This window comes from Rhincodon typus, chromosome 25, assembly GCF_021869965.1.
Source record: "Rhincodon typus isolate 14 chromosome 25, sRhiTyp1.1, whole genome shotgun sequence".
Classification (NCBI taxonomy): domain Eukaryota; kingdom Metazoa; phylum Chordata; class Chondrichthyes; order Orectolobiformes; family Rhincodontidae; genus Rhincodon; species Rhincodon typus.
The window spans coordinates 3086379-3101438 of record NC_063356.1 but is presented as its reverse complement, the minus strand read 5'-3'; the positions used below and the strand labels follow the sequence as shown (position 1 = coordinate 3101438).

The 15060-nt window shown below is 44.0% G+C and overlaps 1 protein-coding gene across 5 annotated transcripts in view; it reads left to right on the top strand.

The window, feature by feature from the left end:
• Positions 1–254: 254 nt before the first annotated feature.
• magi3a (membrane associated guanylate kinase, WW and PDZ domain containing 3a) overlaps positions 255–15060 on the top strand; it is a 114478-nt gene continuing 99672 nt past the window's right edge. For all 5 annotated transcript variants that reach the window (XM_048612266.1, XM_020530744.2, XM_048612265.1 and 2 more), the window contains exon 1: positions 255–696. In XM_048612266.1, the coding sequence (XP_048468223.1) occupies positions 420–696 (277 nt within the window). In that variant the 5' untranslated portion in view covers positions 255–419. The remainder of the gene's footprint in view (positions 697–15060) is intronic.

Sequence of the window (15060 nt, the reverse complement as noted above, 5' to 3'; positions counted from 1 at the left end):
GGTCAATGGGCAGTAACTCCCTCCCTGGTCAATGGGCAGTGACCCCACTCCCTGGTCAATGGGCAGTAACTGGGTGAAGGAATAAAAGTGACGACAAGTGTAGGGCAGGGCTAGGTCTATGGGCGGGGCCTGCGTTCGGGGGCGTGTGGGCGGGGCTGGTGCAGCGGCCTCTGATTGGTCAAGACGTGCCCCGCCCCTTAGCCTGACGTCGCGGCGGCGTGCAGACGCAGTGACGCCATGACGCAGGCAGCAGCAGCGGCGGCGGTGGAGGTGGTGGTCGGGCCCCGCGGTCAGTGACAGGAGCCCGGAGCGGGAGCGGCCCACACACACACTGACCCCGGCAGATAGACACCGATAGACCCGGCACAGGGGAGGCTGGGGCACGGCCAGGCCGGCCCAGTCCCACCCCCACCCCCACCATGTCTAAGTCTCTCCGCCGGCGGCGGCACTGGCTCAGCCGGACTCAGGAGGTGGCCGTTCCCGGGGACGCGCTGTCGCTGGGCGGCGGGGCCGAGTTCGGCCAGTTCCCGGTCCTGGCATCACCGCTCAGCGGCTCCGAGACCGGCCCTAGCCCCGGGCCCGGAGACATCCTGCTCGAGGTCAACGGCACCCCGGTCAGCGGCCTGACCCGCCGCGACGTCCGGGCCGTCATCAGGCACTTCCCTCAGCCCGTCCGAGTGCGGACAGTGCGGCCAGGTGAGGGGGCCGAGGAGGCGGGAGAGTGAGGGGGTCGGGCACGGGAGGGTGGTGAAGGGGCGGGCTGAGACATGGTGGAGAAAATGCTGGGCTGGGTGAATGGGAGGGGGGCGAGGGGATGAAGGTGAAGGGGTTGAGTGTGAGGGAGGGAGTTTAGGGAATAATGGGGGTTGGGAAGGGATGTGAGGGGGAAAGGCTGGCAGTGAGGGAGGATAGAGATGGTGGGGTTGGGACTAGGGAGGGGATGGGGAAGGAGTGGGCTGATGGAGTGAGGAGTTGGGGGAGCGAGTGACTGGGGTGAGGAGCAGAGGTTGGAGTAGGGTAGTGATAGGGTTTGGAGAAGCGAGGTTGGGCTAGAGTGGGGAGGGGAATGAGGGAGAATGGAGTAGTGAAGTCGAAGTAATAGGAGAGTGGGGTGGGTGGGTGGGTTCGGGGTTGAAGGAGGAGATGAGCTATGTGGAGTGGACCAGCTGTGGTGACTGGTGAGTGGGGAAGGGTAGTATGTGTGGGGAAATTGGAGGTGGAGGGGAGGGGAGGGGAGGGGGGGAATGTGACCTGGGGGAGGGGATAGTGTTTAAGCTGAGTGAGGGTTGGAGTTTGCACAGGGCTGTGTAACGTGGGAGAGTTTGGATGGGAGATTTAAAGATAGTGGGGGGGGGGGGGTTTTGGGGATTAGAGTTTTGATAGAGGGAGCATGGTGAGAAGGGCTGAGAGAGATGACTATGGAATGATGTATAGTTGTGTCAAAGGAAGTGTGCAGTGTTAACTGGTTAGAATGCTTTTGAGGAAAAGTGAATGGGAATGAAGGAATGCAGAGGGTCTAGGCAGCAGTGAGAGACTGAAGACTGAGTGGGAAGAGAATAAACTGGGGAAGACTATGAAACCTTGGAGACAGCACTGCAAGAAATATCAAGGAGAGTGGTTACTAGGAATTTGAAATAACAGGATCTGTACATGGAAGAGAAACTGGGAGAAGCAAATAAGGGAAGTAAACAGAAAAGAGTTTGTAATGATAAAACTACAAACTGCGGATGCTGGAAATCCAAAACACAAACAGAAATTGCTGGAAAAACTCGGTAGGTCTGGCAGAGTTAACGTTTTGGGTCCAATGACCCTTCAGGACTGTCTTCTGGCCACAGGACCCAAAGCGTTAACTCTGCTTTCTCTCCATGGATGCTGCCAGACCTGCTGCATTTCTCCAGCGATTTCTGTTTTTGTTTAGAGTTAGTTTGCACCCCTAACCCAGTCTCTTCACTAGGGATTGTGAACAATGACCTGGGAGGAGACACAGACTGACATCTATGGTTAGAAGGATTTGACAGTGACCAGTGGTTATGTACTTAAACAATGCATCAAACAAATGTTTTATCTTGCTTGTGGTTGCTACTGTACGAATGAGCTAGTGTTGATTGACATACTGAGATGTTGCGCTGAGTTTGTGGGGGTGATTTAATTCACCGTGTCTTAGCTCAACCAATCTGCTACGGTCAACTGCTGGATACAGGATCAGTACTTTTCTGCAGAAAGACCATGTAGGAATAATAGGAAAAAATCACCCTAGAATACGTTCTTTGCCTTATGCTGAAAAGTGAATTAAATGATATAATTTCATTACTATATATTACAAGGGAGGAGAGATGAAGGCGTGTTGGTATTGTTGCTAGACTTGTAATCCAGAGGCCCAGGCTAATGGCAGCATAAGTTTAGATCCCACAAGGATGTCTGGTAGAATTTGGATTACATTAATAAGTCTAGAATTGAAAGCTAGACTCTGGAATGGTGACAATGAAGCTATCATTGATTATTCTAATAGCTCATCTGCTTCATTAATGACCTGCAGGGAAGGAAATCTGCTATTCTTATCCAATCTGGTCTGCATGTGACTTCAGTCCCTCAGCAAATTCAGTTCAGGGGCAGTTAGGGATGCGCCATAAATGCTAGTAATCTTGTCCCATGAGCAATTAAGATAAGGTAGTTTCTTGAATTGCTGCAATACTTAGGTAGATGTATATTATCTTGTTATCAACTATTATCAAAGTTTCAATTTTCTTTTTAAAAATGGTAACCAGAAAATGGCTCTATAACTAGGATACCAAGTTAAAATTCTAAGCATTTGGTATGGATGGGCTATAGCATTGACTCTTCAGTCTTGTTTTACAGCAAAACTTGTGACAATGGGGTTTAAGAAAAAAGCAAACAAGATGTTGGAAATCAGAAACAAAAATTTGTTTTTGTTTATGATAATGGGGTAAAGGTGCACTCAAGCAGTGGAGATCTCTGCTTCTGGTTAAGAACCTGCTAATCTCCAGCCATTGCAGTGTAGACCATTTGTGTACATTTTACCTTTAAACAGAATTAGATTTTCAGTGTGTAATAAACATTACCAAAAATCACCTTAGTCTTTGAACAATCTTCCCCTGAGGTCAGACAGCTCTTTGAAATAAGCTGTTCTGTCAGCCTGTCGTTTGGCTGTCTCATCTCTGCTGTAAAGGGACTATTCCCAATTTTCATTCTGTGCTGTCTGGGTGGGAGAGCCCTGTTTTGTCTTCGATATCCACATTGAGGACATGAAGTTCATTACGCTTGTTCTCACATGTCTCACCACCACCACCGCTCCCCCCCTCAACCCCTACCCATCGGAGTATGCGAATAGAGGTGGGAGAGAACAAGAACATAGGGAACAAACCTCTTTTGTCCATTCATCGCTGTAGTAAACTGATGGGCAATGGTTTGATAATATTGGTTTTGTACATTAAACAGGCGATGGGATCAATGTATGATTCTGCAATCTGTCAGGAGACTTAGTGAGGGAATGAGAATAAATTCAAGAGTGATTATGTAGATTCTGACTGCAGACGTGAAGGTTGAGAGATGAGTTTGCTGTTTTGCATTCTGAAGGGACTGGGTAATTTCCTCCATACCAAACTGTTTCACCTTGGCTAGAACAATAGAACCAGGGCACTGTAACTCCACTTGATGTGGGAAAATTCAGAATGAATCAGGGGAGCCAATGGTTGTGATTTAAGTGAAGGAATGATTGTTCTATTATAGCTTCCTGGGGAGACATAATCAATTGATTCAAGTTCGCTTAAAATATAGATTCTAAAGATTTTTTTTCAAAAATTGTTTTGAGATCCGGACTGAGTAATTTGAGATGTTTGGTGAGTGAAGTGCACTCAGAGTGGGTGAATTTGCACAATGGTTTCCAAAGCTGTCTTCTGTAATTTTCTTTGCCTTGTGTTTGGATCTATTGTAGACTCATTGACTAATTGCAGTGATCACGTTCTGTCAGCAAACTGGTGTTGTTTCATGTGCCTACCAGGATGGTCGAAGGTGAATTCATTGAATCCTGGTCTTTCTTGCTTTGAAACTCTGGTATTCTTATTCGGGTGTGGAGTTTATCAAGGGTTGTATTACTGCTCGGGTCCCTAATTGATCCACTCGGGTGTTCAATGTGCTTCTGAGACTTTTGTTAAATTTTCAGCATATGTTAAGTATTCCCTCAAACCTTAGATTTTTAAAATAATTGTAAATCTGTTGGCTGTCCCAGAGCATGTTACTTGTTTGCAGAGCTGTCGTCTGTTTCTGCATCAGGAGTTTTTAAATTGTGTATTTTGAGGTGTCGTCATTTGGGTGAGGTCTATATTTCTATCGGATGAGGGCTGTTGAGATGCATTGATACTGTTCTGATCTCTGAGCCAGGAGGCCTGAGTTCAAGTTCCACCTGCTCTACAGGTGTGTAATATATCTATCAACAGGCTGATTAGAAAATATTTATATTGCTGTGAGACCTTCAACATCCATAAATTACAATTTGAGGAACAGGGAAAGTGTCTGTCAAGTATTATCACTTGAACACCGTTGTTTAAACAGATCATCTAGTTATCACAATGCTATTTGCAGAATTTTGCATACAAATTGGTCATGTTTTTGTTTCTTTTACTCAGTCATGGGATGTGGGCATTGCTGCCAGTGCCAACATGTATTGCCTATCCCTACGTGTCCTGGAGAAGGTAGTGGTAAGCTGTCTTCATAAGCCACTGCAGTTTTCGGAATGTGGGGACATATACAACGCTGCCAGGAAGGGAATTCCGGGTTTTGATCCAATGACAGTGAAGGCATGGCAATATATCTCCAAGTCAGGATGGTGAGTGGTTTGGAGAGGAACTTGCAGGTGGTGGTGCTCCCACACATCAACCCTTCTCTTTAGAGATGGTAGAGAATGTGGGGTTTAAAGTACTGTCAGGGGAACCTTGGTGAGTTGCTACTGTGTACATCTTGTACATCTTACTGATGGTACACACCGCTGCCCCTGTTCTTCAGTGGTGCATGAGGTACCAGTCAAGCCAGCTGCTTTGCTCTGGGTGGTTTTTGTGTTGCTGGAGCTGCATTCATCCATGGAAATTGTGAGCACTCTATCACAGTCCTGACTTCTGCCTTTTGAATGATGGACAGAAATTGGGGAAACGTAAGGAGAGGAACTCGCCTCAGTTCATTTGAACGAAGTACCACTGTGAGTAGCGTTGACCCTTTTCTTATGGCAGTCGTATTGATATGGCTGATCCAGTTCAGTTTCAGTTTGATGTTAATCTGCCAGGTAACTTTTAAATTTCATTCATGGGATCTGAGGATTGCTGGCCAGGCTAGCATTTATTGCCCATGCCCAATTGTACTGGAAGAAGTGGCGATGGTAGTGTCATTGAATGTCAAGGGGAGATGGTTCAATTCAGTCTTGTTGGAGGTGCTCATTCCCTTGTACATGTCACCACAAATCTGGAATTTGTCCTAGTCTTGTTGCCTAAGGTCACTGGCTGCTTCAGTATCTGAGGGGCAGCACAGTGGCTCAGTGGTTAACACTGCTGTCTCTCAGTGCCAGGGACCCAGGTTCAATTCCAGCCTTGGGTGACTGTCTGTTTGGAGTTGGCACATTCTCCCCATGTCTGCATGGGTTTCCTCGGGTGCTCTGTTTTCCTCCCAAGGTCCAAAGATGTGCAGGTTAGGTGGATTGGCCATGCTAAATTGTCTATAGTGTGCAGGCTAAGTGGGTTAGCCATGGTAAATGTGTAATTATGGGGATAGGGTGAGGCTGGGTAAGATGCTTTTGGGGTAGGGGAGATGCAGTGTCGGTGTGGATTTGATGGGCCGAATGGCCACTTTCCACACTGTAGGAATTCTATAATTCTGAGTTAAATGTTGCTGAATATTGTGCAATCATCTGTGAAATCCCCACTTCTGACTTCATGATGGAGGGGTTTAGAACACTACCCTGAAGCACTAGAGCATTCTTGTGGTTCAGTGGTAATGTCCCCAGCTTTGGGTTGTGGGTTCCAGGTTAAATTCCTACCTGCACCAGGGGTGTGTTACAGCATGTATAAGCTGATTAAGGAGGAGGACATTTGTGGAGTCGCCTCCTTCGTTTGAGTTAATTGTCCACTGTTTATGACTGGATGGGGCGAGACTGCAGAACTTGGATCTAATTTGCTTGCTGTGGGCTCACTTAGCCTTGTCGAATGCATGCTGTTTCTGCTGTGTGGTGTGCAAATAGTCCTAGGTTAACACCTCATTTTTACATTTGCCTGGTGCTGTTCCTGGCCAGCCGTACTGTACTTTTCATTGAACAAAAATTGGTCCACTGACTTGGTGGTAATGATAGACTAGGGGAAGTACTGGGTGACCAGGTTACAGATTGTGCTGCCATTAGCAGCAGAACTGTATTCAACCACAATGTTTCCTATGTTATAGCAGTGACTGAACTTCAAGTACTTTATTGCCTGTCAGACATTCGTGGATGACGGTTCTAGGAAGATTGTACTAGTCTGGTAGACTTTGTAGTGAGGCCTATCTGTGACTGCCAAAAACTCGTTGCCTGTAAGTGCACAAAATAAGGGAGTGTGGTACATCACACTCGGGGAACGAACGTCTGTTGTACGATAGGGGTTTATGCTTCACAGAATTATAGTTTGGTCTGAGTTTGAGGGGTCAGGGAGGAGGGTGTACTGCTGCAGAAGAGGGTTCAGTTAGGATTCCTTTTACTACAGCTCTGGTGACATGGCACGATAGGTTGAAGCCACAGAGTTTTGATGATACAGTTTTGTTTGCATGGAATCCAAATTGGACATGGCAAACTGTACACAATACAACCTATTACGTTTGCACCTATATCCACCCCATCTTTATGAAATGAATGTTATAAGGAAGGTGGTTATTAACCCTTTTATGTGTCTGCCCCTTTTCTCACTTTATACTCATGTTGCCATTATAATCCCCCTCCCCCTTTTCACACGCATTTAAACCTCTTGCTGCGCCTTTTAATTTCTCTCTTGTTCACTCCCTTTTTTCTTGGACTCTTCCCAGTTGTTACTCTTTCTCCCTCTCTCCTTCATCGCCCGTTTCGTTTCTATCCAACCCCCCCCCCCGTTCTTTGTTTTCCTATCTCACCTTCTCTGCCTTTTTTTTCCTGTAAGATTGTAGCAAGCCTTTATCGTCTAATTATTTTCTCTCCTTTTTTAATGGAAAGCAGACCAAAGATCACCTCACTGACAGATGTGGGGCTTCACCCTAGCCTGATCTAGCTCAAACTGGATTATATATCCCCCCCTTCTCTGATGCTCTCTGGTTTTGAGAGAGGAATTGGGAGGTTGCCAGATGCGGAGGTTTAACTTCAGCCTTGGGGAATGGTAAAATGTGAATTAGTCTCTTGCTTTGCGATTTGGAGACTCTTTTGCTGAGCACTGATATTTTCCCACTTCTTCCCTGCTTCCTTTGGTGTAAAACAGCAGCAGAGTGACTTACTGGAAATTGCTGATTAACACTTGATATTCGTGCTTAACTGGTTTAAAGCTGCACTAAAAGCCAATGTCTTTGGGAAGTTGGGTATTTGTACATTATTTGGCAGCAGCCGTCTTTATGATCCTTTATTGGCACTATACGTCATCACTTCCACAGCTTGCGTGGAGTTCAGGGCATCATGAACTTAATGGGATAAGTGAACTGTGCTAAGTTTGACTGCATATGCCCTCCATTTTTAATTGTTACCAAGCAAGGGCTTGAGAAGAGACTGGGTGCTGAGTATGTGATACACATAGTTAAGCAGTGCCTGTACAATCTGAGGAATGTTTTGATCTGGCTCTGCTCCAAGCTGCCCAAACCCTTGGAATTTGTTTCTGTGTCCAGTTATCTCATTGTTTCACAAGTATTTATGCTAAGATAAAGTTAACTTTGACCCCGTTTTTTAATGTATTATTTGTAATAATTGTTTAAATTCCTTCTGTATGTTCATTACCCCACCACCTGGTTGACCTCAATGTTTAATTCCTGGTCAAGCTAGTTTACTGTTCACTTGTTCTCTAGCTCATTTTGGGGATCTGGATAAACGTCTCCAGTCCCTGTACCATTCTTTGTGCTCCTTAAATTCTGGCCCCTTCATCCCCGGTTTCCTGGCTCCACCAGTATATAGCCCGTACCTTATTTTTGAATAGCAGTGACCTTAGAGGTTTATAAAATCATGAGATGCATTGAAAAGATAAATAGGAAGGTCTTTTCCCTAGGGTGGGGGAGTTCAAAACCAGGGGGCATACTTTTAAGATGAGAGGAAAAAGTTTTTAAAAAGGGCATGAGGGGCAACTTGTTTTACAAAGAGTGGTTCATATGTGGAATGAACTGCGAGAGGAAGTGGTAGATGCAGGTACTTAGAATCCCTACAGTGTGGAAACAGGCCCTTTGGCCGAACAAGTCCACACCGACTCTCGGAGCATCCCACTCAGACCCACCCCCTAAGCTACACGTCACTGAACACTATGGGTAATTTAGCATGACCAATCCACCTAGCCTGCACATTGTTTGGACAGTGGGAGGAAACCGGAGCCCCGGAGGAAATCCACGGAGGCACGGGGAGAATGTGCAAACTCCACACAGTCACCTGAGCGTGGAATCGAACCTGGGTTCCTGGCACTGAGGCAGCAGTGCTAACCACTGAGCCACCATGCCACCCTAACTGTACAGTTGCAACATTAAAAAGACATTTGGATAAGTACGTGAATAAGAAAGGTTTGAAAGGATATGAGCCAAACGAAGGCAAGTGGGGCTAGTTTAGTTTGGGAACATGTTTGGTGTGGACTAGTTAGACCAAAGGGTTTGTTTCAGTGCTGTATGACTGTGATTCTAATACCTTAATCTCTGGATTTCCTTGCATAAATCCTGTCTTTCTCCTTTAAGACATTGTGTTTAAAATCAAATATTTAGTCAAGTTGTTAGTTACTTCTCCTTATGTAGCTTGGTGTTATACTTGTCTTGAAGAGTTAACTTGCTACATAAATATAGTTGGAGTGTATTGGAAGTGCGACATTCAAGCTTTATTGTACAGTAGCATTATGTCTTCTCATTGACTGTAGTGGTTCCAGAACGACTATCTTCTTCAGGACAGTGAGGGCTGGGCAATATATGTTGCACCAGCCAGTGATGTGAAAGAACTCTGAAAAAATCTATACTGATTCTGGTTAGGAATGTTCATCTGTGAAATGGACCAAGCACAAGCTTAGCATCAGTAGCCATGGATTCAGCAACTCGGTTACTGGTTGGCAGGAATTACTGAGGCTGACAGTATGAGAGATAAGTTGCAATACAGTAGCAGCATTGTGCCCGCAGAGTTAGTAAGCCCAACAGTGTGAGGGAGAGGATTTATGTATGGCATTGAAATTCTCCGAAGGCAATGGTCATTCTTGGTTCCTGAGCAGTGCTGTTTTTAGTGATTCTTTTCCTCATTGCAGAGTTGTAATGTCTTTGGTTAACTGATGCAAGTTTTAACACTTACTTATATAAAAGGAGACTGAGTAGTCTCAATCAGTCAGCTTTGCAGTTGGAATTCCCTGACTAGCACAGTGTCAATTGATCTCACAGGTCAGAAGCTAAGTGTCTCCTGGAGCCAGAGATGGGATGAAGAGGCAAGTATTCTGAAAATACATCTGCAACAGTGCCTATTTTTCACTTTTGATCAGTTTCATCACTGAATGTTGTAGTGAGATGATGGATTACAGGAATTATAAATTGATCAATTACACTACGAATACTGCAGCCCACTCAAAGAATAAAGGAAGACATGCATTTATTTGCACCTTTCACAGCCTCCAGGATTCACCCTGCACCTCTTTGACATAGTTATAGAGGAAGCAGACCGTTTGGTCCAACTCATCCATCCCGACCAGATATCCTAAATTAATGTAGTCCCACTTGCCAGCATTTGGTCCATATCCCTCTAAACCCTTCCTATTCATGTACCCATCCAGATGCTTTTTAAATGTTGTAATTGTACCAGCCTCCACCACTTCCTCTGTCAGCTCATTCCATACACGCACCACCCTCAGAAAAAATTGCTCCTTGGGTCCCTTTTAAATCTTTCCCCTCTCACCTTAACCCTATGTCGTCTGGTTTTGGACTCCTCCACCTTGGGGAAAAAGACCTTGGCTATTCACCCTATTGAATTCTGTCATGATTTTATCAACCTCTATAAGACCACCCCTCAGCCTCTGCTCCAGGAAAAATAGCCCAGTTTATTCAGCCTCTCCCTGTAGCTCAAACCTGCCAACCCTGACAACATCTCTAAATCTTTTGTGCACCCTTTCTGCCATCCTTAACTGGTCTGACCTGCAAATGACTCCAGATCCACAGCAATAGGATTGACTCTTAATTAAGGGCAGACAATAAATGCTGGCCAAGTAGCAACACCTACACCTCATGAATTTTTTTTAAAAAGCAAGGGCTGCCAGGAATGTTTTCCTCACCTCCCATGGTTTAAGTCTGAGTTTGCTTGTGATTCTCGCGTGTCCACTGTACGGAATCTCCAGTTGATTTGATCAGGAATGCGTGTTTTAGCTGATTCTTCACATAGGAAAACAGATTAAGTGGTTTTGTGTCTCTTGCTGTTTGTGTGATGCTCCTGAGAGAGAATTGGCTACATCTTTTGACAGGCTAATGGCTGGCAGCACCTTAATGTGTACTTCATTGGCTGTTTAATCTCTTGAGACAACCAGAGGAATTGTGAAAGGCAATATGTGAAAACAATTATTTATTTCTTGAATTACTGGATCTCGGCAATAATGAGGGACTGTAGCTGGCATCCCTGCTTGAGAGTTTAGAATCTGTTGTCGGACCACAGTGACATAAAGGAAAGCTTTTTCATGCAGTTCTGAGGAAGAGTCACTGGACCTGAAACGTTAACTCTGATTTATGCTCGCAGATGCTGCCAGACCTGCTGAGCTTTTCCAGCAACTTGTTTCTTTTCATGCAGTGATTGGTGAATATCTGAAATGCACAACTCGAGTCTGGTGGAGACAAGTTCATTGAAAGCATTCTAAATGATATCAGGTTATTTGAAAATTGTGTGAAGTAGAGGAAGGTGGGCCATAAATTTGCAGAGCTAAGGATTGGGCAGTGGGGCTAGGTAAACTTGTCTGTTGGAGAGCCAGCATGAGAACAGGAAGCCTTCCATCTTGTGGTATTGTGATTCTGTAACCAGTGGAACCACTAGCCTCCATATTGTTCAATTCCTGTATATTCTAATCAGCGCCTTCTCTAGACAAAATTATACCAGAGAGGAGCTGTAAGTTGTTTACAAATTGGGAGCTGATAGCTTGGTGAGTGAAATGCCAGTCAACCCGTAGAAATTCTGCATGTTTGTTAGGCAAGCTTAGGTGGCAATTAGTCACCGGAATGGCACAGTAATCAATCTATAATTAGTCATTTGGCAGGTTTTACTAAGGTGCAGGAGGGCGTGCAGTTTCTAAATGGCAGGCACTCCCATTCTACAAAGTAGTATTTAGAATGAAAAATTTATCAACAAACAGGGACATCATAAAAGATTGCAAAGGCTGGTGCTTCTTATTTTCTCTGGACAGAGAAGAAACTACATGGACAGTTGAGTGGTTTTTAAAATTTGTTGCAATCCCTGTAGAGATCTGTAACTTTAGAAAGAGATTTGAGCTTCAAGTCAACAGCTGAAAGAATGACAACAAGATTTTGTCTTCAATTTTTGCTTCAACAAACGACTGAAATAAATATTAACTCAACACGTTTAGGCGGCAACTTGTAACATGAGAGAAATAACATACCCTTTTATATTTGTCACCTATCGAACTCTTCACAGAATTGCAGTACACCAATACTCCCAGCTTCCAATCTGTTCTTGTAACCCTATTTTGCTGAGTAGTTAACTATTCTGAAGTGATCACCGCTAGTGCTTTCCTCAATTTTTGCAGATTTTAACTTCACCACCAGAAGTAATGCCTGTTCTATCATTCTCTTTTTCTTTCTGCTTACGACATAGAACTCTACTGTCTGATGTTGATTGATTTGCAGCGAAGCCTGTGACCTGACCTCAAAATGGCTTCCTGCTTCTCTGTGGTAAGGTGAAGCACATAAATCTTGTATCTAGTAGAAATGCAGATTTGTTATTTTTAACCTTCACCAGTTAGGAGTAAATGAATAGCTTACAGCACAACTGTTCACAGTCATGTATTTACAACACTTTTTCTAGACTTTGGGAGACTGGTAGTCCATTCCTTGTAGATTTGGGTACTGGTACCTTTGTTTCTGGGTGTCAATACTTCGGAATTTGTTAGAGAGCAAGGAATGGTTTAATCAGTCAAACTACCTAAGTTTACTGTCGGGCAGACTGCAGAATAGTAACATGCCCCCCTTTATTTACCGTAAATTTAAATCCCATTTGTGATACATTAAGCTGGCATACATGCGGAGAAACTGTTTCCACTTCTCAATGAGTCCAGAACAAGGAGGCTAAATGTAAGACAGGCACTAGCAGCAAATTAAGTTTAGGAACAAATTCTTGAAAGTGTGGAGATAATTTAGAAACTTTTGGTCATGTGAAATGGTTGAGGTAAACAAGTGCATTTAAGAGGAGATTTGCTGCATACCAGAGAGAAGTGAATGTCAGGCAGGTTTTTTGACCTTTTGAGGCAACGAAGGCTATGTTTTTTTTATCCCAGCAGTTTGGCAGTGGCCTCGTGGATCTTTAGGTGACTAAAGTTAATCTGTGCCTGGATGGTTCAGCGCACAGAGGACATGATACTGCAGGCAGGTGAAATTTGGCTCGAGTTGCTGCCTCAGGTTTACTCTCTGTATGCTTGCTTCCATAGGAGGCTGCCATCCAGTTATTGTTTGACAGCAGTCCTGTATATGTTTCTCCCTGGTTTTGAAGTTGCTATCAACACTGCTAAGTGAATAGTTTGAAGTGTCATTGCATCACCTCACATGAGAGCACACCCCAGACCTATGCTCCACATGGGAGATTTTCTTTGCTAAGACAGTGTCAGGTATTCTGATTCTGTCACCAGTCCCATGCAGTTGTCACTGTCTTGATATGGTGAGAATGCCTGGCATGCCAACTTGGTTGGATGCATAAAATGGGAGAAGGAGGAGAACATTTTGTCTCAAGCCCTGCTGCTGCATTTGATATGATCATGGCTATCAGTTTGTTTTGAATTCCACATTCCTAACCCCTCATTGATTCTTCTGCCTTATAAGACTACCTACCTCTGCCTGAAAAATATTTAATTACCCCATCTGTAACGTTTTCCAAGGCAGCATGTCTCAATCTCACAACCATCCAGCATGATGTGGTACACAGTCTAAATCTTACATGTACAGGTATCTATAACTTCAGTTTGGTAGGCTGGCTTACTGCTCTTTATTCCCAAAATAGTGTCTGATGTCATTTGAAGTCTATCCATATTTTAGGGTTTCTTGCATGTCCAATCACCAAAATTTCCAATCGGCAATATAGACTGCTTGAAATTATTTGATACCAAGATAAATGAGTGTATCCATTGCTCACACGTTTTGGTCATGGGCTGAAACTTGGTCTTGATGGGCTTTCCTGGTGAGGGTTGATGCTTTACTTCAGCTTTCTTTGCGCTGATCATGAGGCTGAAATTGTCACATGCATTGGAGAGAAAGTCCACACTAAACTTTATGTTCAACTCCGAATTGGCAGCTAGTGCAGTCAGTGTGAAACAGGACACCGTGAAGTGTACCTTAGAGACTTGATCTTTGCTGGAATTGTTTCAGGTTAAGTGGCTACTCATCCTTGGGTTATCTAACTTTGTTGCCTGGATCACAGTTATGGAAAGCATTGAAGAACCTGGAGTAAAAGAAGTTGGCTCAAGCATGGAACTCTGTTCAGCTACATTTATTGACTGGGAATAGGCTAGACTCCCCATCATCCAGGACTCCTGCGAACATTCCATCACAGAAGCATTGAACTGTTGTCTGTTACTTCCAAAGGTCTTCATTGCTGATTGTGTCAAAGGACTTAGTCAGGTCAATAAACACAGTGTAGAGGGCCCATATTCTGAACTCTGCATTCGACCTGGAGTTGGCAACGTATTCACCAGAATCCTTCTAAACTTCTCGTTCCAGCATCTCAACTGGAATCGGCTGTCAGAGTTAGTACGATTTCAGCAAAGCTCGAGGAACCATTGATGTGGTGTATGCAGTTAGACAGCTCTAGGTCAGGAGTGAAGTTCATCTGTGGTTATCACAAGATTTGAAAATTCTTTTCTGCACGTACAGACGAACAATGGAGACATTGCTTTATTTTGATAATTTCTTGCTTCCATGTGGTTGCAAAGGTAATTAGGCGCAGGAGGTATGTAGAGGAAAATACATTGGCTTAGAACAGTTAAGTTGAATGTTATGTTCTTGTGTGTCAGATTTTGACATTCTGTATTGTCGATATCAGTGTTCTTTTGAATCTGTCAGGAAAAGCTGTTTTCCTCTTCTGCATCTCATTTTCAACACGTTAGATTATTTAAGTTTACTACTTTGCCTAAAATGGCGATGAATGGTGATATCCTGGGTTGAGAGTCTTTTCTCTTTTATTACCATACATAAATTTTCAGTCCTGACAACTCCTTGCAGTTGGTTGAGATTCATCGATTTATTGACTTTCCTTCAAATTTGACCTCCAGTTCATCCTGGAAGCCCTTGAATCACTGCAAAGCCTGGAAAAAAGTTAATTTGAAATGAATCAATGATGAACGTATAGGAATTTGGTTTCCTGTGGTATAGTTGTTTTATTCAGCTTTTGTGATTGTGCTGACTGTATGTAAAAACTGCTTTGCTTGGTTTTCCCCCCACCACCCCCACTTTTTTAAAATCTGTTACAACAACTTGTTAAAACTATTTATAGAATTAGCCTTCATGACTGTTTCAAACCGTTCCAAATGCTGACAACTAAGGCTGAAAACAAGTCTTATCTCCCTTCCAGACCTATTGCTAATGAGTATGAATCTATGCCCTCTTTTTATCATTCCATTATCAGAGGAAATCATTTCTCGTGATCTATTCTATCCA